The sequence below is a fragment of the Vanellus vanellus genome (genome assembly GCF_965231255.1).
Source record: "Vanellus vanellus genome assembly, chromosome: 25".
Classification (NCBI taxonomy): domain Eukaryota; kingdom Metazoa; phylum Chordata; class Aves; order Charadriiformes; family Charadriidae; genus Vanellus; species Vanellus vanellus.
This window is the reverse complement of record NC_138930.1, coordinates 1,646,018-1,668,680: the sequence shown is the minus strand read 5'-3', so window position 1 is coordinate 1,668,680 and position 22,663 is coordinate 1,646,018. Positions and strand designations below refer to the sequence as shown.

At 59.8% G+C, this 22,663-nt stretch overlaps 3 protein-coding genes across 5 annotated transcripts; 1 reads left to right on the top strand and 2 right to left on the bottom strand.

Annotated features, from left to right (window-relative positions):
- Positions 1–228: 228 nt before the first annotated feature.
- On the bottom strand, positions 229–8,331 carry BORCS8 (BLOC-1 related complex subunit 8). Of its 3 annotated transcripts, none has more exons than XM_082495389.1 (5): positions 8,221–8,308; positions 6,598–6,710; positions 2,245–2,309; positions 1,703–1,810; positions 229–779 (listed from the first exon to the last, which is right to left on the bottom strand). In XM_082495389.1, exons 1-5 carry the CDS (start codon positions 8,300–8,302, stop codon positions 737–739), a joined length of 411 nt encoding a protein of 136 aa, XP_082351515.1. In that variant the 5' UTR covers positions 8,303–8,308; the 3' UTR covers positions 229–736. The 3 variants fall into 3 exon arrangements, with proteins under 3 accessions (XP_082351515.1, XP_082351517.1, XP_082351516.1); XM_082495391.1 differs by having other exon boundaries at positions 233–779; positions 8,291–8,316; XM_082495390.1 differs by having other exon boundaries at positions 234–779; positions 8,281–8,331.
- A 1,390-nt stretch (positions 8,332–9,721) lies between these two features.
- On the top strand, positions 9,722–14,415 carry RFXANK (regulatory factor X associated ankyrin containing protein). Its single transcript, XM_082495490.1, has 9 exons — positions 9,722–9,919; positions 10,134–10,211; positions 10,923–11,003; positions 11,353–11,418; positions 11,598–11,698; positions 12,665–12,790; positions 13,299–13,365; positions 13,603–13,683; positions 14,043–14,415. The coding sequence occupies exons 1-9, from the start codon at positions 9,724–9,726 to the stop codon at positions 14,099–14,101; spliced, it is 855 nt and encodes a 284-aa protein (XP_082351616.1). The 5' UTR covers positions 9,722–9,723; the 3' UTR covers positions 14,102–14,415.
- Positions 14,416–14,980: 565 nt separating this feature from the next.
- NR2C2AP (nuclear receptor 2C2 associated protein) lies at positions 14,981–17,060 on the bottom strand. Its single transcript, XM_082495469.1, has 6 exons — positions 17,034–17,060; positions 16,512–16,558; positions 16,256–16,346; positions 16,019–16,124; positions 15,614–15,681; positions 14,981–15,317 (listed from the first exon to the last, which is right to left on the bottom strand). The coding sequence occupies exons 2-6, from the start codon at positions 16,550–16,552 to the stop codon at positions 15,201–15,203; spliced, it is 423 nt and encodes a 140-aa protein (XP_082351595.1). The 5' UTR covers positions 16,553–16,558; positions 17,034–17,060; the 3' UTR covers positions 14,981–15,200.
- Positions 17,061–22,663: the final 5,603 nt, after the last annotated feature.

Genomic DNA, 22,663 nt, shown 5'->3' with positions numbered 1-22,663 from the left:
GCATACAGCTCTGCTTTCCACTGCTTGACAGAGAATGAAGAAAGTCCTTTTTTTGTTGATTTTTTTTTTTTTTTTGAAGATCAGGACAGTTTCTTTTTTTCAGTTGAAAGGCCCCAACTCTGCGTGTCTTTGTTTCGCTCCGTACCCTTTGAAACACACAGAGCCAGCAGGCTCCAAGACCCCCCAGCCCGAGCGAGCAACAGGGGAAGGTCTGAGACAGAACTTTCTTGTTTTTCCTTTTTATTATTGTTCTCTCCAAAACCAAATTCAGCAACTCCCTGGCACACACATGAAAAACCCTCCTTGCAGAATGCCTCCCGAACAAAGCTGAAGTGTGCCCACATTACGTCTTTACACAGCCATCTACAAAACACTGAAAAGCAAGACCTAGTTTTTCTGAGATATTTCTGTGGCCAAGAGGTAGAGAGAAAAACAGCCCGTAACAGTCTGCCATCGAAAAGGACTGGAAAGGACAGAATCGCCCCCTTTGCCTTTTGCAGAGTGCTGTGGAAAGGGACACAGCTGCTCCCCAAAGCACCCCACAAAGGCAGCCCTGGCCCCGGTGGTAGGATTTGCCTGCTGAGGTGCAGCACCTCATTCCTGGGAACGGAGGGGAAGGCAGAGGCCTCTGTGCAGCTTCACAGCACGAGCAGGTGGTTTCTCACTCCTCCCCGTGGTTGGAGAACACAGAGCTGGGCTGGAGAAGGCAGCAGAGGACGGCCAGTCTTGTCTGAAATCAGGAACTGGCTGGAGGATTCTTGGATTGTGGGGCAACAGTGCTGTAAAAACAAAGAGACAGTCACGTCCAGCGGGCGGGCAGGCAGGTCACCAGCAGCCTTAAGAACGTGAAGAACCAGAGGCGCCCTCAAATAAAACCTCACAGCAGGACAGCAGCTTAGACAAGCACACTTTTCAGTGTGCTGTGCAGACGACGGAGCAGCGTTCAGCAGCCCCCGTGGGCGTGGAGACAGCAATCTTTGCAGCCACACCACTGTGAAAACCACTAAAAACGCTCTGGGCTGCACAGAGTGTGACTCTGCCACGTGGGCAACTGGGAAAATACGGAATCTGAACCAGAAGTGTCTAAGGCAGAGTCGTTCTGCAGAGACAGAGGGTCTCTGTTTGCTCTGGTGGTTTTATCAGGGATGGGCGTTTGGGAATTTTCTCACTCCCACCCAGTGAGACTCCAATACCAACACCTCAGGAGAGGTTCTCAGGAGAGGCAAACACACTAGACTCAGACAATCTGCTGGAAGATATTTTAGTAGCTGCAGTTCAACTGCAAACATACAAAAATGCATTGTCGTTCTGCTACCAATTATCTCTACAGGACTCTGCTCCAAAAGAGCCAGGTACATGACAGAGACCAGCACCAAACGCAGCCCCTCACCTACTCCATCTCAGTAGCATCACCTCAATCCAAATGCCTTTGACACGACACAGATTTAATGTATTCCACAACCAAACATCCCTTTTTAAATAAGGAAATAAATTATTTTCCAGTTAACCTTTTGTAAACAAGATTATTTGCCTCCCAGTAAACAAAGCCAGAAGATCACTGGAAGGCAGGCAGCGTGCTCTTTCAAATAATAGTCTAGAATCATATTACTGAGATAACCGCGTGGCGTATTTGTGGGCTGCATTACATGGCCAGACCCTCTGCCAGCCAGAACGGTCACACAGAGTCCCATCCCCTCGCTACCTGCGGCCCTGAGCGGCGTTCAGCTGATCCTTCATGGCTATGGCGTGTTTGAGCAGACTGTCAATGCTCTTGAAGTACACACTGCTGTCAGTCATGTTCTTTATGGCACTGAAAGCAGAAAAGAGGGGGGCGGAAGGAGATGGAGGACTGGTTAGTATTTCCAAAAGCATCGTGGTTTTAGCACGCACGCCCCCTGACAGAGAGGACTGTTAACGAGAAACCTCAAGTTTGCAGGGCGCATTGCACCTTCGCACACTAGCTAGCTGGTGGGTGGATTTACTGCAGGAGACGGGCAGCTCCGCACCGCGCACAGAGCTGGGGAAGAGCTGGCACGCGCCTCGAAGTGAAGCCCCCCCCCCCGAGATTCACGGTAACGGTTCAGAGAGCACTGCCTCACACCCTCACACCCCCACCCCGGCTATGCCCTCCCCCTGGCTTACACCAGGGAGGCGTCAGGGCAGCACAGGCGCCTTCTGCTTTGTTTCTACCACACCACCTCTGCCTGCGAACACAACCCTCCTGCTTGGAGGGGTCCCTCGTACCTGCAGGCGTACTCCACTGTGTAGATGGCTCCTTGGCTTTGCTCTTCCCAGCTCTGCATGTCGGACTGAAAGAGAAGTGGAGGCGGCATCGTTAGGCGCATGCTGGACAGACGCAGCGATACGCTCCGCCAGCCCTCCCCAAACACGGGCTCTGCCTGCTTTTCACTGGAAATGGCGTTGGGATTCTGTCTCCCGCTCGACAGCCTGTGACACGCTCCAGGCACCAAGCACTAGCATTTTAAAGAAATATTTCTTATATGTATTTCTGGAAGGACTACTAGTTCAGGCCAACACTTTGGATATTCTGGCAAAATTCCCCTAGTTTTTAGATGTTTTAGCCCAGGAGCCAGCTGAGAGCCACGGTCAGTCAGGCTGTGAGCAAGCAGCAACTGCGCTGAGTGCAACGGACCAGCTGGGTGCTTCCGAGGACTCGGATCTCCCGGTGTGCCTGGCCCAGCAGGCAGCCAGGGTCTGAACTAACACAGCTCCTATGGAGTCCAGTCCTTAGTCCTTCATGCAAAACCAGGTAAAACTTTCTCTCACGGCACTGAAAGTTCTCGTTTCGTTACACCCGCCATTCATAAACGTTTTCACAGCCGCAAGCATCCCTGTCCTCCAGTCTGCTCTGAAACTCCGGCATCGGATCCCAGGCAGCGCTGTGCCCTTCCTTTCACCGGCTGGAAGGAGCCCTGTGAACTCCACACAAACCGAAGCGGCACCGCATGCGGCCAGTTCTGGCACGGGACGTAATTGTACGCTGTAGCTCCAAGGAAAGGGGAAAGCAAACAAATACACAAATCACAATGAAAGCGCGGCTGAACTCAGAGGTGTAGCTCAATAGATAACTATTTCCAAAGTCCTTAAATAGTTTGGGGCACTCTTTAAAATATGTTCTCATGAGAGCTAATTCTCCAGCCTATTCTGCCGGGTTTAGTTACCAGCCAGAGGAAATCCAAGGGCCTCTTTCTGCGAGTGAAGGAGGTCGGGCAGGAGCTTGGACTTTGTCCAAAATCACTTGTGCTGTTCAAAGCCTGTCCTACATCAGGACGCTTGACCACATAGCTTTAAACCACAAAAGAAACAAGCCTGTACATGCAACGCTCCAGGCAGTTCTCTGCAGGAGAGGGTCCTTTGACCCAGGACTCGCAACCCCACAGGGAATGTGCTTGTCCCAGAGTCCAAGCGCGTTTTACACGACCGTATCTGTTGCTGGGAACACGCTCTGCGTGCGGAGACAGAAACTTTCCTGCAGCTCCTCACCCTGCTCTCTCCAAGAGGTGCCAGATGATCTTTAACAACCATTTAGCGCCTGACATCGCACTGGCTCAGTTGTACATGTCACAGCCGCTTGTCTGTGGTCCCGTCGCTCCGGAGCACCAGTAGATTTTAATCATTTCCCAGTATCAGGGCCAGTGATGTCTGTTCCCAGCATTCCCACCACTTCCTAGGATTTTCATGTCCTTAATTAGGAACAAGAGCCTCTCCCTAGAGCTCCCCACTTCTTAATCTTTTCTTGATGTCCTTTCTTTGAATTCCCAGGACACGCCCTTGGATGCAGTTTAAGAACTAAAGCCAGCTATTAATATACAATAGCGCTAATGATATATTACTGCTGCTTGGAAGTAAATTAATGAGAAGACGTTAAGTTCTCAAAAGACCAGGCGAAATCCAGAAAGGCCGCTCTGCACAGAGTGGGGCTTAGCGGCGCAGCTACGAGGCGCGGAGGCAGCGAGGGCCTCGCAACACACTCCATCTTATCAGGGAGGCGGTAAATCTGCTTGGAGAGTTTGAGATGGTGAGGAAGGTATTAAGATTATTGTTTTATCAAATCACAGAAAGTCGCTGGTTGTAAAGGCATGGAGGTGACCTTCTCTTTGCAGAAACTTTTCTCCCAGCCCCCTCCCAATTTTCCCTAGGTTTAATCCTCCTGGGAATTTCAAAGGTTGCGTCTCAGGAGAACTCAGCCAGGCAGAGACAGAGTTGCTGCACGGCTGAAGGAAAGCTGGAAACCACCGATAAATCCTGTTTCCTTTATGCATTACCTACATCTTGGGACTAAATTACCACAGAATGGATCCACACAGAACATTCTTTTTTCTCCTTTTCTATTCTGAAGAATTAAACTCACCTCACTTTAATGCCTTTGCTCTGATTTAGATAAAACCTGACAGCGTTTTCACGGTGCACAGCCCTGCTGACACCCTCCCGTTCCAGTCTCTAGCCACAAAGCCAATGGGCTCTGGCCAAGCAACCCAAAATATCCATCCCCATCTAATTGAATGCTCTGCTGTGACGATGGCCCTGTCAGGGCCCTGAGCACATCCCTCTCTCCTGGGCTTTGGCTGCCTGGGCTCAAGGGCTCAACAGGCCCAGCCTGTTCGCCACTAACAACAATGCCTGAAACTGGGATAAAATGAGAGTGGGATCAAGGATGACAGAGAGAACCTGACCACAAGGCCATTACCAGCAGCCTGGCAGCACAGTCAGGGCACTGGCCTAGCTGAGTTATGTTTAACCCTCCCAATTCCTACCAGGGACTGGTTACCAGCAGGGAGCAGAGCATGTTCCCAAACATGATGCTGCGGCCTTGGAATAAACGAACTTGGGAGCTGACGAGGCTGGAGAAGAAGTCACCAGCAGCAGCTCTGGATCTGCTGTTGTTCCAGCTGCCACAAATAATTTTCTTTCCATTTTCTCCCAGCTCTTGCCACATCAGTGCACCATTAAACACAGCCAGGAACCAGGAAAGCAGTTAAGAAGCTGAAGTACCCATATGGGGGGCAAAAAGAAATGGATGTAAACAGCAGCACCTCCAAGCAAGCATCGGAAAACGCCTTCTAACACTAGAGAGGCAAACAGGTACTGGGGTGGCACCGGGGCAGTACTCTGCAGCGCCCCGGGGCAGAGGACACTGTGCGGTGAGTTCAGCTTTGTCCCAAGGTGCACCGTTACCGCAGGGAGCACGGTGAGCTCTTCCTCCTGTACAAAGGCCACTGCTGCCCCAGCTGGGGCGAACGGCCAGGGCAGGAGAGAGGCTGCAAGGCTGAAGATGAAGGTATCAGAGACCAAAGGTACCTGGTGCTTGTGATGGCTGCAGTCCCGTGGGGGGACACCGGGTCCTTGTGTTTGCCGCTGGCATCCACAGGACAGCATGACCTCCTTTCTCACAGGAAGAAAGTGGAAAACAGCAGCAATTTTGGCTACAAAAGAGAATTCTCTGGGATGGCTGCAGCTAGGAAATGAACTTAGATGAGCCAGAGAGGTCACAGAAGACTGCAGATAACTGCGCTGAGCAGGGAAAATGAGATAAACCCCACTGCCTAACAACACGCTCTGTGTCCAGCACCTTCACTCAGCTGTCACTTCCATTAGCGCTTCTGCGCTGCCCCTCGCCCTCATCCCTGTTACGCACCGTTCCGTGATGGAAACTGATCTCTTCCCTCTGCATGACTTGTCATACAATTTGCTCAATTTCCTTTTGTTCAGGACACATTCCCTGAAATTGGGACTATCTTGATTAAATGAAAGCAAGTGACAGCTCAGGAATAATATTACAAACCTGTCTCCCGCATGCCAGGGATGCAATTGCATCAGCATGTGCTATACATACATATACATCGCTCTATACCTACCATTGCACACAGACACGTATATAAAACGTTAATAAATAATTGAATAATAAAGTGTCACAATCCAGGTTAATTTGGAAACCAGGGCTGTAAAGCAAAGGTGAAAAATGGGGCCTGACAGTGCATTAGCATAGACATGAAGCAGTAATCTATTCATGAGACATCACTCCTAATGAATCATGACTGGCAGAAGAGGGAGAAGGACAACAAGGCTGGCATTAAAGTGTCTGTGCTCCGTGCTCTGGAGGAAAGTAGGAACACAGCTGTGAGATGGGATTCATTATCCCGCTTTGCCTCATGTGGGCTCTTCACACTTGCTTCTTCACGCTCCCCCTTCCCTCCTCTCACCCTCCCCCTTATTTTATGTAGGAAATAAAAATCTCACAGCGTAGGCAGGGGTAATAAGATTTAACATCTCCCTCCTCCCTGTACAAGACAGACTACTCATTTTTCTTTGTCTCCTGCTCAAGTCCAACCGTGAGAGCATGGGACTGTGGTTGGACTCTCAAGTTTTTTTTTCCTCAGGTCCACAAGTAAATTTGCAACATCCCCTCATGCCCTGTGGGTCAGGTCGAGCCGGGATCCCACAGCACCTCACGCCGCGATGGCTGATTTCCTTCCAACCCAACGAGGGAGGTGAAACAGGGACCACGTGCCAAGTCAGGAAAACAGCTTGTACCGGACTCTCTCCCAGCCCTGAAGTCCAAAGCGAAGCATGACTCACCTTGTGCTGTGCGAGCTCCGGAAGGGATCGCCGCACGTGCTCCTGCAGCCGGTACAGTGCCACGGAGGGCTCGTTGGCCAGGACGTACATGCTCTCAGTGAACTTGTCTGTAACTGCAACAAGAAAAACAACAGACCGATGGAAAGTGGGGAGCAACAGAGGGGAAGGCAGGGCTGGAAAGGGTACCCTGAAGCGCTGGTCCCATCCCCAACACAACAATGGAGAGACCAGAGCAAAACCCCACATACTTTTTACAACTAGTCTGTTAACAAGGATGTGAAAACAAACCCCCACTAAACAGGCTGTTCCGTCTCCACTCTCCCTGTAACAGCCAGCGATGAGCCGGGCTCCAGCCGCTGACAGACCAGCCTGGGATGTCACTGCCTCCACGGTCCCCTGTGATCTCTGGTGGTTCTGGTTTCAGGGACCATTCAGGGTTGTGCCTGTCACTGGGCCCTTTCTGACCAATTTGGAGGGGGGCAGGAGATGAGCAGAGCCCAGCAGTGGCCTGGTTCCCGTTCCTGTGCCTGCAGCCGTCCCGTTCGGCTGGCAGTGCTAGCACCTCCTGGGCTGGAGGCTCCCTGTCTTGATACTGTCTGTTTGGGTTCCTCTCCGCTCAGGGCCTCAAGCTCTCCCACATCTCAGCCCTCCCCCGCTGCGGGGTCCTTCTGTCGCTCCACTCCAGACACCTCCCCCAGGTGACATCCCCAAAATGCCCAGGGAAGAGACATGGTGGCCGCACACCAGGCCTTGGGAAGCTTCGGTGCCGTTCCAAGCAGCTGGAAGAGCCGCTTTTTCCCTCTCTACTCCTCTCATCCTGGCCCAAGCTCTTTCCGGGCCACCCTCCACGCAGGGACACCTTCGCAAAGCTCCGTCACAGCTCCTGTCTCTCCTTCCCTCCAGGTTTGCAAGGAGAGCACTGACAGCTCCTAACAATTAAGAGGCATAAAAATCTGAGATCATTTCACTGTTCATAGCGGGGGTGTGAATCAGGGAGGGTTTTCACCAGGCTGAAGCAGAACACCTTTCAGAGACTTTTCTGTTTTAAGGAAAATCATTCTCTCCTCTTCCTCCCTCTCCTTTCAGAGCTTTTGTTTCAGTGACGCCTGCGGGTACCACAGCTCTGTGACACCAGCAGACACGCCGAGCCTTCCAAACGTGAACGGGAATAAATGCAAAGCTTCACAAGAGTAATTATACCCACCCGGGAGACACGCGGCTGCCTGTCAGTCTGTCCGTCAGTCAGTCTCTCTGTCCGCCTGCACTCCTGCCACACTGACAGGGGGTTGGCAAAGAGGGAACGAGGGGAACACAAGGCGGCTCTGTGACAGGGCCATGCTCTGAGGGGCCCACAGCGGCCCCGCCAGCGCTGCCTGCCCCGCACTGCGGGCTCCTGTCGCCCCCTGCCCTGTCTCGACCCCCGTCGCGCCTTTCTGGGCCCGGCTGTGGCTGCAGAGCTCTATCACCACCTGCGACGCCCTGTCGCCATCCCCCTTGTCGCAGCGTGCCCTGCCCCGTCGCCCCTTCCTCCCAGGGCCCTGTCGTGACTTCTCCTGCCGCTGCACAGCCTTGTCATACCCGCGCCCTATCGCGACCGGCCAACTCGGACCCGCCGAGCCCTACCAGACCCCGCCGAGCCGCCGCTCTCGGGCTGCCCCCGCCGTCTCCCGGCCCTGCTCCCACCTTTCTTCACCTTCAGCTGCATCTCAGGCTCCTCCATCCCGCCCCTCCGCCGCTGCCGCTGCCGCTGCCGCTTCCGCTTCCGCCGGCGCCCGCTAAACCCGCCCCGGCCGGAAACCGCCGCGCCCCGCCCCTCCCCGCAAACGGCCCCGGCCGGAAACATCGCCCCAACGCCTCTGTTCCGCCTCTGCCCCCCCCCCGCCCCGCCCCGTCCGGGTGTCCCCCCCCATCTCCCGGGCTGTCCCCCCCACCCCGGGGCTGGGCCCACACCGCGGACGGGCCTCGGGGATGCCCCGGGGCGACCTTCCCCGAGTCGGGACACTGCGTCCCCGCTGCCCCGAGCCACACCGGGGGTGGGGGGGTGTATTAAACACCCCCCCCCCCATCGTCCCTTCACTCACCGATGCCCCCCCCCGCGCCGCGGTCGGTGTGTGGAGGCCTCGAGTGGGCAAAGACTTCGGGCTGCTGAGCCCCCCCTGAGCCCCCCGGTGCGGTACAGGGGGTGGGGGTGTCACCGAGTGCTCTTCCAGGCAGTGAGGCCCGGGGGGTGCCCCCACCTCCATGGACACCTTCCCCCCCCCGCCGGACACTTGTCTCCTCACAGCCCCACCGTGGTGCCAGGGACCGGAGCGCTCCCACCCCCGGGTGGCCACAGGCGGGAGCGGGACATGGGGCCCCGTGTGGGACGAGGGACACATGGTGAGGGTGGGGGGTGAAGGGGATGTGTGTGTCCCCCCTCAAGTCAGTGGGGACCCGCTGCCCCCATGGCCGCCCCCATGGCCACCGCTATGGCCACCGCGTCCCCATCGCCATCCCACGAGAGGGACTGTCGCTTTAACGGCCGGCTTTCCGCCTCGCCCGGCCTCCATGCCGTCAGCGGGCAGGTGGAGCTGGGCCTGGGGGTCCCCAAGGGTGCCCCCCAGCCTGGCTGGGCCCTGCCAGGCCGGAGGAAGGGGAAGTGCTGGCACAGGGAGGGGGGGCCCTGCACCGGAGGATGCCGGGGGTGAGCCCAGACTCCTCACCGGGGAACGGTGGCCTGGCCTGAGCAGGGATGGACCCCACCGGCCGGCCATGGGGACGGCGAGGCGGGCAGGGATGGCTGGGGACGGCAGTGGGGTGGCCGGGGAGAAGAGGGGGGTTCCCCTCCCAGCTGCCCTGGCTCGGCCCCGCTGCGAGCGGGAAGGCGGCCATGCTTGGATAAGCCGTTCAGAGACTGCACCGGTGCAGCTTTGCAATGCTCCCGCTACGGGCAGTGCAGGGAGTCCGGATGGAGAGGGCAAGCGGGACCCCAAACTGCGCTGGTGGCACGGAGGAGTTTGGTGGCTGCAAGCCCTTGGTGCTCGGGGACTCGGCAGCCCCCCTCCCCCCCCCGCTGCCCTTTCCATCCTGGGAAATGTCCCCAGTTTTTTCCCCCTTCCTAATGCGTTGTTGTGTGGCAGCTGCCCCATGGAAGGTGAAGAAACAGTCGCTCGCCCCCCGAACGACGGGGGTGCCCAGGAACTCCCGAAAGAGGGTGAAAACGGAACTAAGGAAGTAGCAGCCGCAGAGGAGCTGGCTGGGACCAGGGACGCCGGGGACAGTGATGCCCCCCTGGGGCATCTGCGGGCGGACCAGGACATGCCAGGCTTGGACCACGGGGACGGTGAGTGCTGGGGGTTATGGGGTGGTGGGAGCTGAGATGGGGCATGCACAGACCCGGGATCCTGCAGTGTCTGTCCCACTGTAAACTGGGATTGATGTGCCCTCCGCCCTGGGGTTGGGGTGCACGTGGGGTGCTTGATGTGCCGGTTGGGTCTCGTGCCGCGTGTCCCCAACGAGTGGCACTGAGGTCCCTAACGGCCACCCTGGTTTCGCAGGTGGAACAGACACTCTCCCGAAGGCCTCAGCTGCCTCGATGGACAAGCAGAGGAGCACCGAGCTCTCAGCCCTTGACAGTGAGTGTTGCAGAGCCTGGTGCTCACAGATGCTCAGGCGCAGCCCCAGAGGGAGACAGGCGTGGGAGAGGTCATCTGGAGCTCTCATCCCACAAAGGCAGCTAGAAAAAAAGTCTTTTGCTGCTGCCGGACCCTCCCATAACGTGGCAAGGACAAGTCCAAATCCAGACCTTGCTGATGACTCGCGACAGCAGTGAGAGGTCGCTGCAGCTCCATTCATTGGAACCACAGATGGCAAACTCTTTCCATGCACTTTCCTAATTAAACTACAAATCGCTTGTTGAAAACACATTGCGATTTCCAAGTGAAGCTCTTCGAGGGTAGGAAATATGAGGATGAACTTGAGTGCATCCCCCAGGCTGTCCTCTGCAGTATATCGTGTCCAATTATGCCATTAATGCCAGATTCCTGCCTCCCGTGGTGCCCCAGATGGACCCTGCCCCTCCTTGGGCAGCTGTTTGGGCTGTTTTATCTTCCCTCCTCAGCTGTTGGTCTCTGTGCGCTGGTCAAACCTCAGCCTCCAGCCTCATTACTTCCAAGGGAATAGTTCCTTTTTTTTGCAGGACTCAGTTTTTGCCAGGGACAGAAGGGAACTGCTTCACTAAGGCGTATGAGACCTGAGCTTTCACAAAGCTCTTGGCCTCGAGTCAGTGTAGTTCCTCCCTGTGCACGGAGGAGACGTGCCCTGACTCTCTCCTCTCTCTGGAACAGGCTTCCCCCTGAAGCACTCAAACACGCTGACGAACAGGCAGCGAGGCAACGAGGTCTCGGCCCTCCCAGCCACGCTGGACAGTGAGTATCGCCGGGCAGAGCGGGCTGTGCACCCCAGACCGCGGATGCACATGGGGTGTAGAGGGAGCAGAGGGACAGTGGGGCTGGACCCTCCCTCCATCTGCTGCCGAGCTGTTCAGTGTCCCTTGGGATGGTCTTTCCCTGCAGTGCTGTTGCTCTCGGCACTCGCCGTGGCTGGCTGTCCCCGCTGCTGTACGGCAGAAGGGTGTTACCCAGTGGGGTTTTTGGGGCTCAGACAGGGGCTGTCCAGTCATCATCACCCCAGACTTGTAGGGACCTCACCCTACAGACTGTGGGTGCCGAGCTGGGCAAAGTTTGTCCTGATGGGGGAATTCTTTCTATCCCCCAGCGTTGTCCATCCACCAGCTTGCTGCCCAAGGAGAGCTCAGCCAGCTGAAAGAGCACCTTCGTAAAGGTACGTGTCTCTTCCTTTGGGTTCTTACCCCAGATCATGCAGAGTCCTGCCAGGTCATAGCATGCCTTTGGATAAACCCTTGGCTTAGTTTTATGGCCTTTGTTGGGTTTACTGGGGGGAAAGAGAGCAGAGGGGGCTTTACCCTTCCTGTTTACAATGTCTCATCCATGTTCATGCAGGGGAGAACTTGGTAAATAAACCTGACGAGAGAGGTTTCACGCCGCTGATCTGGGCTGCAGCCTTTGGAGAGATCGAAACGGTCCGTCACCTGCTGGAATGGGTAAGGCCACGCTCACGCAGACCGTCGTTAACAGGAGACTTCCCATCTCCAACCCCAGTAGCTGCCAAATTGTCCAGCAACATCCCGGTACCATCTCAGCCAACCTTTCCCGTGGCACCAAACAGGACATGTTTGCAGAGCTAACGGCTCAGACGCTGTCAGATGCTACTCCCTGTTGGGCCGTGAGCTAAGTCAGAAGCACGAAGAGCCTTATCTCACAGCTAGCAATAACTGTTTGTAATTAAATATCTGCTTATTGGTAATTTGAGATCAGGCTTATCACTTGGGCCCTGTAATCTGCCAGCAAATGTGCTCGCCGAGGTATCGTTGCAGTTAATGAACTCATTGCTGCATCGTCCTTGAGTGCTGGGCTTGCAGTTGAGGGCTGTCTGGGGGTGAGCAGGAACCAGATCCTCCTGCGCTCTGCATCAGTCTACTCCCCAAAGCTCAGTCCCGCATCCACGTGTGTCCAATGATCAGTGAGCACTCACGCCATGTAAGCACCGGCTCTGTTACTGTATTAGCAGCAAAATTGCAATGATTTACCAGAGAGACAAACAGAACCCAAAATAAATGAGGTGATACATTGATAAAAGCTATAATGAAGTCCAGGAGAGGTCCATGCAGAGGGATTGGAGGACAGAGAGGTTTTCTAGGTAAATCAGTAACAAAATAGATGGTGGATCCCGTACAGGTATCCAGACAGGACCGGTAACGCTGTCACTAGCGATGGAAAAAAGGGCTGAGTAACAGGAACCATCAGCCTGGGTTTACTGACACTGGAGAAGGGCTTTTAAGTCCTCACCTGAGATGTTTGACGATGATTAAAATATGCTCTGTAAGAATTTTGGTAAGGAGACGTCACTGGGAACGCGTGAGCCATCTCTGCCCCATGGCTGAGCTGAGTGCCCCAGGTCTCAGCGGGGCTCCTGCGCCCCTCGGGGCTAACGCCTGTGCTGTCCCCAGGGCGCTGACCCCCACGCGCTGGCGAAGGAGCGGGAGAGCGCCCTGTCCCTGGCCAGCATGGGCGGCTACACCGACATCGTCATCATGCTGCTGGAGAGGAACGTGGACATCAACATCTACGACTGGGTGAGTGTCACTGGGCACAGGCTGCTGCGGGGACCGCAGAGAGAGACCAAGCCCCGCTTGGGGCTCCATAAAGCTCATTTTAAAAAGCATCAGCGAGATCACATCATTCTGGGCTGAGTTAGCAGCAGTGCCTTTCTCCTAGATGCTTCCCAGGCTCACAGCGCTCGTTTGCCTGCTTATGGGGTTGTTCCGAGAAATTAATCTGGATAATAATTTTAAATGGTTTCCTCACTTGTTCACACTGGTGATGTTACCAGCCACGAGGAAATGGTGCTCAGAACTTAAGCTTGTCTTTAAAATTACATGAGTTAAAAGTTGCTATATTCCATGCAGAGAATAAAACCTGTGCAAAGCCGCTCTGCGAGAAGACATCCAGCCCGGAGCTGGGAGAGGGCGGAAAGGGGACCCCAGTGGGTCGGGGACCTACCGCTCTGGGAGAAGCGGGAGCTGCATCAGCACAGCCCCGCGCGAGGCCGGCAATGACACAACCCCTTCCCTTTCCCTGCAGAACGGCGGCACTCCTCTGCTCTACGCCGTGCGCGGCAATCACGTCAAGTGTGTCGAGGCCCTACTAGGTAACGGGGAAGATCTGCACTTAGTCCTTGGCCTCGAATCGCTGCTCGTTGGTAACCGCCTCGGGGAGAGAGCGTGACATGCCTGGGGGGAGAAACTGAGCAGCCTGGGGGTGTCCCGGGGGGCTGCCCAGCCAGGACGGGCACTTTTTGGGGGTCCCTTCATCCTGTGCCTGACCCAGAGGGGACGCTGCGTCGGCAGGGGAGCGCCGTGCCCTGATCTCCACTGCCTGCTTGCAGCTCGTGGCGCCGACCTGACGACGGAGGCGGATTCTGGCTACACCCCGATGGATCTGGCTGTGGCGCTGGGACACAAGAAAGGCAAGTGTCCCCTCTGGGCCCGGCAGGGAGCCCTGCCTTCCCCCTCCGGAAAGCCTCCAGGCAATTCCCAGCTTCTAGCCTTGCTCGGGGCTTTTTTTTTGACCTTCTGCCACAGCCACGCAGAGAAACCGAGCCAGAGAAATCAAAATGGTTCTTGTTGCCTTTGCTCCCCTTCCAAACCAGAGCTGTGCTGGCGATAGGTCTGGGACAGGGGAGATGGGGACAGGCCCCTGGAGAAAGGGGGTTTCCAGCCTCCCGCTGGAAAACAGGAGGAAAATGGTGACCGGGTTCTGCCCACAGCACTACTGGCTTCTCACAGGCTTTGCTTCCCTGGGTTTCACTTCTCTCCCCTCCGTTAGTCCAACAGGTTATCGAAAATCACATCCTCAAGCTATTTCAGAAAAAGGAGCTGGAGTGACGCAGCGGCTCGCGCTGCACTGCTGCAGCACCAGCGCTTCTCCCGGCCGACGCAGGGCTCTCCTCTGGGACCAAGGCTGCCTCACCCGTTCCAAAACTGGCAGCGGTGCGATGCTTCAAGCAAGGAGGACGCGGAGGAGGCCGGGAACCGCCTGCCCTCGGTGGATCTGTGCCTCTCCCGGAGCGGGGCACGGCCACGGCACCTCACACCCGGGGACACTCATTCCTCCTCAGGGCAGCTGCATTTCTGCCCTGTCCGGACTCGGCTGCTTCACGCGTCTGCCCATTCAGGTGTTGCATTGTTGGAAGTAAACTCTAAAGCAGCTGTGTGGAGCTCTGTCCATCGCCTCAACCTGTCACAGCTGCCAGTCCCCTGATTCCAGCACCAGCTACTGGGGAGCTGTGAGGGGAACTGGTCCAACCAGTCTCTTCAAGGCTTGCACCCCCCCCACCCCCCCCCCAGTGCCCTGGTGTCCCTCTCCAGAGCTGTCTCTTTGAAGACGGAAGCTCCCTCTTATGCCCATGAACTTGCCAAGCCCTCCCTGCACAACCAGCCAGGGAAATATCCCACAGGCAGGAGCAAAACCCTGCGGGAAGCATCACCCCGCCAAGCCAGGAACAGAGCACGGCCCCATCCGACAGCCGGCACGCGGTGAGCCCGAGTGGGACTCCCGCGAGGCTGCAAAAAGCCGCTCTGAGAAGTTTAGGGGTGGTTAGCAAAGGTGAGAGCCACCCAGAGCCCGCAGCACACAGAGGCAGCACTTCTCCTCTCTCCTGCTCAAGCCACGCACCGGCATGGCCATGGCAAACCCCGGAGGGCTCCGTCCCAGGGTGCCATTTGCCCAAGGAGCAGCCGGGAAGGAGCGAGGACACCATTTATTCGGATGGTTACAGAGGTTGTTGTCCCACCAAAGGCTCAGCAGTCCAGCATGTGCATCTCTGCACTAGTGTCCCTCTGTCACTGCCATCCCACGGGGTGATGGTCCCCTCTCAGCACCTTGGGGTGCAACTGGGGGGTGGCACATCCCCGCTGGCAGGGTTTGCTGTCCCATTTCCCCATGGGGGAAGGAAGGCGATGGGGAAGCGGCCTCACCGCTGCCCTAGAGCTTCTCCCCCAGCACCCCGAGGTGGTACACCACGATCCTCCCGAAGAAGTCCGTGCTGTTCTCAAAGGTGATCTTCAGCTTATCCAGCACCGTCTCCTCCACCTGGAATCTGTGCAGGACTCGTAAAGGAGAAAAATAGGCAGGGAGACACCACGACATGTGCGAGACCTGCTTCGAGGGGGGGCACGCGTGGGGCTCACACACCGGTGTACTGTAGCTGGTGATGTCCGGATTTGCTCCAGCTCCGCTGAGTTCCTTTAGTGGTAGCAAAGTGCCAACAGCACCCGCAGGTCTCTTGTTTAAATCGCAGCTCTGCCACGGCCCCGCTGCCCCTCCGCAGCCGCGGGTGGCTCTGAACCCCCCCCCCCCATGCCGTCCCACCCAGCCCGCAACGCCTCAAAGGATATCTGCATGGCGTTGATGTCCTCAGGGTACAGGTTGCATATTTTCACTGGTTCTTCACCTGCTCTGCAGCCTGTGGAGGGTGAGGGGGGAGGCTGCGGTGCTGGGGGAGCCTCTGCCAGCTCCCACAGCCTCGGCTGCCCCAAAAATCCTCCCTGCACTGGTTCTGCCGCAGGGCTGGGAGCAGTGGTCCATCTAATGGACCAGGTTCTCATCTGCACCCAAATTGTCCCAGAGAACCCCAGGTCCTTGTCATTCACCCCTCTCTGCTCCAGCCCCCCGCCTTGGCCCCTCTTGGGTTTTGGGAACACCTAACAAATACCTCTGGGCCCCACAATGAACAGCTGTGGGATGCAGGTGCGGGTAAACTGAGGCAGAGGGACCTCCATGCCCCCAGAGCAGCTCCTCACCTTCCAGTGTGCACAGCCGGCTGGAGAATCCCCCCTGGAACTGGATGTGGAGCTGCGAGACCTTGACGGTGCGGGGGAAATCCAGGGTGACCCACTGGCACGTGCCCTAAAAGGAGGAATGACACCGGGGCTCCGTCACTGGAGGGAGAGCGGGGTGTCCACCATGTGCGCAGCTCCCGTCCCCCCTGCACGGCTCCTGTCCCACCCCTCCGGCTTCCCCTGTCCTCGTCCCCCCACCTGGTCTGAGTTCCAGCACGTCTCCTCGCTCGCGTCGAACATGTGCTTCTTCCCAAACTGCTTCACATCCCGGTTAAGCACGGAGCTCACCCTGCAGGGACACGCGCCACCATCCCGGGGGCACGACGGGGACAGCGTCAGCGATGGGACTCGAGTCTCCCGCAGGGCCAGGGGACAGCGCATGGCACCCAGGAGGGACCCGCCTGGGGGTGGTGGCCCCAGCACCCTGCTGTCCCCTCGGGGGGACGGGACTCACCGCGTGGCCGTGTCGGCGCAGATCAGGGGCTCCACGGGCATCGCTGCCTGCGGAGAGACGGGGTCAGCGAGGGCCAAAAATGGGGACACCCAGCAGCCATGGGGACACATGAGCAGCACTGGGGGCACTCTGGCAGCATTGGGGAACCCTGAGCACCATTGGGGACCCCTGGACAGCACTGGGGACACCCGAGAAAATTGAGGACCCCGGGACAGCAGTGGGGACACCCGGGCAGCGGTGGGGACCCCCAAGAAACATTGGGGACCCCCAGACAGCAGTGGGGACACCCTGGCAGCACTGGGGACCCCTGAACGGCACTGGGGGCACTATGGCAGCATTGAGGACCTCCGGGCAGGACTGGGAACTCCCGGAGAGCACTGGGGACCCCCGGACATTACTGGGGAACCCTGAGCAGCACTGGGGACCCCCGGACAAGCACTGGGGACCCCCGGAGAGCACTGGGACACCCGCGCACACACCCGCTCCGCGCCCATCCCCGTCACCTCCGGCCGCCGCACTCACCGCCCGCCCGATGCAGGAAGCGGCGGAACCGCCTCCCGGTGACACCGGCGGCCGGGGCCGCCCCTCCCCGTACCGCCCCTCCCCCTCCCCGCCCTTCCCCGCCCCCTCCGTCCCGCTCCGCCCCCCCCATCCCCGCTGCGGGGACCCAGCCGTCGGGGAGCGCCCTGCCCCCCCCCGCAGCCCCCCCCGGCGGCGGTGGGGGGGGGGGATGCAGCACCGCCCCCTCCCCCCCCAATGTAGCACCCACTTTCGTGGGTGCCGCCCCCCTGTGCTTCACACCGCCCCCCGCGTAAAGCCCCCCCCTCCCCGCCGCCCCCCGGCTCCTGCCCGGCCCTGGGGTCGGGGGTACTCCCCCCAACCCCCCACCGGGCTCCAGGGGGGACCCCGCCGGGCCCGGGGCTGGGGGGGACGCTGGGTGCCCTCCTGGGGCAGCTCTGTAGGTGGCACTGGCGGAGCGCGGCTGAAAACAGCAGAGAGAGAGGGGGGGGGGGGGACGGGGGGACGGACACTGCAGTGAGGGAGCCCGAGCGGGGGGTGCAGGAATCCCCGCTTGTCCCAGCATCCCCCCTCATCACAGCATCCCCCCTCATCCCAGCATCCCTCCTCATCCCAGCATCCCCCCTCATCCCAGCATCCCTCCTCATCCCAGTATCCCTTCTCATCCCAGCATCCCACCTCATCCCAGCATCCCTCCTCATCCCAGCATCCCTGTGTATTCCAGCATCCCCCCTCATCCCAGCATCCCCCCTCATCCCAGTATCCCTCCTCATCCCAGTATCCCTTCTCATCCCAGTATCCCTTCTCATCCCAGCATCCCACCTCATCCCAGCATCCCTGTGTATTCCAGCATCCCCCCTCATCCCAGCATCCCCCCTCATCCCAGTATCCCTCCTCATCCCAGCATCCCTCCTCATCCCAGTATCCCTTCTCATCCCAGCATCCCACCTCATCCCAGCATCCCTCCTCATCCCAGCATCCCTGTGTATTCCAGCATCCCCCCTCATCCCAGCATCCCCCCTCATCCCAGTATCCCTCCTCATCCCAGCATCCCCCCTCATCCCAGTATCCCTCCTCATCCCAGTATCCCTTCTCATCCCAGCATCCCACCTCATCCCAGCATCCCTGCTAATCCCAGCATCCCTGCACATCCCAGCATCCCTGTGTATTCCAGCATCCCCCCTCATCCCAGCATCCCTCTTCATCCCAGCATCCCTCTTCATCCCAGCATCCCGGTGTGCTCCAGCATCTCCCCTCATCCCAGCATCCCTGCTCGTCCCAGCATCCCTGCTCGTCCCAGCATCCCACCTCATCCCAGCATCCCTGCTTGTCCCAGTATCCCACTTCATCCCAGCATCCTTCCTCATCCCAGCATCCCTCCTCATCCCAGCATCCCTGCATGCTCCAGCATCCCTGTGCTCACCTCAGCATCCCTGCACACCCCGAGCACCCCGCATGCTCCAGCATCCCCGCGTGCTCGATCATCCCTCCGTGCTCCAGCCTCCCTACGCGCTGGAACATCCCTGCACACCGCAGCATCCCCCTGGATGCCAGTCACCAGTGCAAAGCACTGGGAGATCCAAGCGCTCCCCGCTTCCCCACCACTGCTGCCTCTCGGCCAGCGCGGCAGGGCCGGCTCTCCCGCCGGCACCCCGGCCGGGCAGGGCTGAGCTGCCCCCCCCCAGCCTGCGAGGGAGCCGCAGGGAGCCTGGAGCAGCCGCGCAGGGAGAAATCACCCCCCCACACACACATACAACACCGCAGCTGCTAAAAATTATCCTTCCCAGGCATATGGTGCCGCCGCGCTCTCCCACGGCCCCGGGGCTTTGTGGATGTGCCCTGGTGCCTGGCGGGGTGGCCGAGCCTTGACCCCGCCGTGGTCCCACGTCCCCGGCCAGCCCCCACAGCCGCTTTGCCGGGGGAGGCGACACAAGGCGATGGCAGAACGGTGCTCCGCAGCCCTCCCAAACCTCCCCGGGTGCTGGGCTGCCTGCATGAGTCACGGCGGCCGCGCCGAGGCTGCCTGCGCTCAGCCACAAGCAAAAATAAAACCAGCCGAGTGCTGCAAAGCCATCACCTCCCCCTCGCAGCGCGGCTCCGGGGGTCGGCCCCCGCCTGGGGCTGCGCACACGCCTGCACACGCATGTGGATGAGCACACACGTGTGTGCCCGTGCACGCACGCCTGTGCGGTGACACACACTAGTACACGTGTGACGGGATCTGTCTTCCTCCTCCTTCCTCCTCTTCTCCCCCCGCTGAGTTTCGCCTGAGAAATTGGGTCAAAAACTGCAGGAGCCTTAATTGCCCCTCGGCTCGTCGCGCCTTGGGGACAGGGCTGCCATTTGTGCCACCGCTGTCTGCGGTGTCACCTCCTGCCTGCGCCTGCCGGCACCATCCCCACTCGCCCCAGTGACCCCTCAGCCCCTCCAGCCCTGCCCGCCTTGGGGGGGGGGGGGACCGGGGGGGCAGCGCTCTGGCCCCGGGGCTCTTCGGCCTCAGCATCCTCCTCACCCTCCTCGCTCTCGAGGAACGAGGCGGGTGCTGAATGCAGCTGTTTCGCGCCGGGCTGTGCCGGAGAGCAGCTTGGCGGCGTTGGCTCCCGGCTGCCGTCCAGCCCGGCACTCAGCCGCCCGCCGGGGGGGCCTTTTGCGTTTTTTCCGAGAGTTAATGGAAAGACTGGTGCCAAACCAGGCGCCGGCACGCATCCAGACCCCCCCTGCTCCCACCGGGCCTGAGCTCCCACCCGCGAGCCGCCGGGATGCTGGCCCAGCGCCGGCGTGGCCACCTCGTGCCGCCGGCGCAGGAAACGGGTGCCGGTGCCCTTTTGTGCGGCGGGTGCCGGCGTGCGAGTTTTGCTGAGCAACCCCGGCTGGCGCCGGGAGCTGCTTCCGAAGAAGAAGCGGGTGTTGTGCCCTTCGCCGTTAATTACTTGCGGCGATTGATTTCCACTTCCGTGTAAACACTGGAGATTACCGGTGAATGCGGCACAGGCGCTATTCAACGCCGTCGCCGCCGCCTCTCCGCCGGCACAGGGCCCTGCCTGTTCTCCAGGATGCGCCTCTGCCTTTATTCCCCCTCCCCACGCAGAGGGGCCCGGGGGTCCCGGGGGTGGGGGGGTCCCGGGAAGGGCAGGATTTGGCACAGCCGGTAATTAATGCTAAATAACAATGATGTGGTGGCATCTCTGCGCCGGGAAGGAGCTGTGCAGGGTGGTGACGAGCGCATCCCTCTGGAAGGAGATGGAGAAAAGGATGTAATTATAATTATGTTGTTATAGTCCTGATTTTAAGCCACAAAGCGTCGTTTCCTCCCAAGGGGGTGAGGGCACTGGGCTTGCGGCCGGGCTGCTGCGGTGCCGGCGTCCCCCCCGCCGGTGCCACCACGCAGGGGGTGCCGGAGCCGCGGCACATCAGCCGTGAGCAGGTGTCGGGGTAGGATGTGTCATTAACGAGCTTGGCTCTGCTAACGGGAGATGCTGCTCGGCATCCCCGTGCGGGCAGTGCCGCGGGGGCAATTACCGCCCCGGCTAATGAACCGGCACAGCATCCCACCAGCCCTGCTTGCTAATTATTGCCGGTGTCAGAGAGGGGCTGAGCGGGGTTGGCGCCCCCCATGCCCACCCGGCCGACTGCTCCCCCAAAATCACCCAGAGGCACCGCGGTGGGCACCGGGGTGCGGGGTTGGGCGCTGCCCGTGGATGCTGAGCTGGTGGCATTGCCACCCCAGGATGGTCCCCGGAGGAGGGGACCGTGCTGGGTGGCAGCCCGGGTCCGCGGTGGAGGGTGGGTGCTGGCGGGGCTGGGTGCTGCGGGAGGGCGACGGAGCAGGTCCGGCTGCCAGAAGGGGGAAGGGAAGGAGGCAGTTGCCATGGAAACAGAAAATAAAATCAATGCATCCTGCCAAGCGGGTTGGGAGGAAAGTTGGGCCTGGCCAGGGCAGGGTCCCCGCAGCCCTGGGGGACGCCGCAGCCCCCGTGCCCTCACTGGGGTGTCGGGGTCGTACCACGGGGCAGGTTTGGCACTGGCCAAAAGCAGAAAGAAGCCACAGCCGGGGGCGAGGAGCGGCGGGCGAGGGGTCGGGGGCAGCGTGGACGCAGGTCCCTGGTGCCAAGGTCTCAGCCCATCCCTTCCCAGTGGACCGCGGCGCAGGGCAGGACGCACCAGCGTCTCAGCCAGGACAGGCACCGGCTGCCGGCTCGCCCTGCCGCGGAGCCCTTCTTCTGTCCGTCCGTCCGTCCGTCCATCCCGCCCGCTGCTTGTCCCCGTGCCAGTGCCCCGAGCGCTGGCCCCAGCTGCGGTGGCAGAGGCCTCATTAATAAGCCGCTCTCCCGATGAATGTGGCAGCTCTCCTGGAACGGGCTTCATTAGCCACCGGCGGACCTGAGCGGAATAACAAGCGGCTCCGCGGGGCGCGGGACGGGGTCCCCCCCCGCGCACCCCAGGCGATGCAGGGGCCGGGACACGCGGCCGTGCTCCAGTTGTGGGGAGCTGAGGAGCCCTTTGCCATGCTGGGAGGGTGCCTGGCCCCCCACCCCCCCTGTGCTCAGCACCCGTGGCACGGCACTGGTGATGCTGCTCAGCAACCCCGGTCACGGCGCCGCGGCCCCAGATGCCAAACTGGGCAGCACTGGAGCTCGGCAGGCTCCTGTCCTCGCCACCCCCCCCCCAAACCGGCTCTGCCATCGGGGTGACGAGGGTGTTTCACCTCCTGCCAACTCCTCCATCCCCTTCAGGAGCCCACGGTGTCCCCATGTCTGTCCCCACGCTGCGGGTTGGCCACGTCACCTCTCTATTGTGGCTCTCGACGGGAGCGAGACCTGGCTGAGACCGAGCAAACTCATGTTACGTGTGGCTCCCGGCCCCTCTGCTGTCCCCTGGGCGGCTGAGGCCAAGCCAGGGTTGTGCTGGAGCCGTGGGGACTCCCCCCAGCCCCACGCCAGAGCCGGAGCCCCGCCGGGTCTCCCCGGGGGCGGTGGCAGGTCCCGGCCCTCGGCAGCGGGAGCCCCCCGCCATCGCCGTCGCACACCCCAATCGCCGGCGGCCGCCTCCCCGCGTCCCTGTCACAACAAAGGAAAACATCTCCGGATGGAAGCTGCGGGAGGGTCGTCACGGCAACACTGCTGCAGGATTTCACCAGAAACCCGGAGTTCCGCCTCAGAAAGACATCCAGGTCCATGCTCACCCCGGCAGACACCGGTGCAAAACCTGCCGGGGCCGGGACCGAGCGAACGGGACCCGGGGACGGAGTGACCCCAACCACCGCTGCCCGCGGCCTGTCCCCGGTGGGGCTGGGGACATGGGGCACAGCAGGGTGACAGCGGGTGTCAGCCACGGTGCTCTCGGGGCGATGCCGCGAGGACGGGCTGGACGTGGGGCTGGGGGCGCGGAAGGCACCCCGAGCCAGGCAAGGATGGGGACACAGGGGACAACCCCCCGTGCCAGGCGGAGCTGGCTTTCCCACCGGGATGGAGGGACGGCCACGGGGGGATGTCGGGGCTCCGGGCTGAGCTGGGGGGGACCCCGTGAAGTCACCTCCCAGTTGGAGGGAGCAGCCAAAGGGGGACACTGGGGCTCCAAACCGGTGCTGGCGGAGGAGCTGGTCCCCACGGCGCCCCGGGCGCGCAGCGGCTGCC

Bases quoted from the DNA above. Each gene is read 5' to 3' on its own strand.
- NR2C2AP (XM_082495469.1), bottom strand. From the start codon at position 16,552: ATGCCCGTGGAGCCCCTGATCTGCGCCGACACGGCCACGCG. The intron at 16,125-16,255 runs GTGGGGGGACGA...TCCTCCTTTTAG, and splicing joins CGTGCTGGAACTCAGACCAG to GGCACGTGCCAGTGGGTCAC. The intron at 15,682-16,018 runs GTGAGGAGCTGC...CACCCTCCACAG, and splicing joins CCGGCTGTGCACACTGGAAG to GCTGCAGAGCAGGTGAAGAA.
- BORCS8 (XM_082495389.1), bottom strand. From the start codon at position 8,302: ATGCAGCTGAAGGTGAAGAAAGGTGGGAGCAGGGCCGGGAGACGGCGG. The intron at 6,711-8,220 runs GTAGGGCTCGGC...TTCTTGTTGCAG, and splicing joins CGGCGGCTCGGCGGGGTCTG to TTACAGACAAGTTCACTGAG. The intron at 1,811-2,244 runs GTACGAGGGACC...TTCTGCTTTCAG, and splicing joins ACAGTGGAGTACGCCTGCAG to TGCCATAAAGAACATGACTG.
- RFXANK (XM_082495490.1), top strand. From the start codon at position 9,724: ATGGAAGGTGAAGAAACAGTCGCTCGCCCCCCGAACGACGGGGGTGCC. The intron at 11,699-12,664 runs GTAAGGCCACGC...TGCTGTCCCCAG, and splicing joins TCCGTCACCTGCTGGAATGG to GGCGCTGACCCCCACGCGCT. The intron at 13,684-14,042 runs GCAAGTGTCCCC...CCCCTCCGTTAG, and splicing joins GGCGCTGGGACACAAGAAAG to TCCAACAGGTTATCGAAAAT.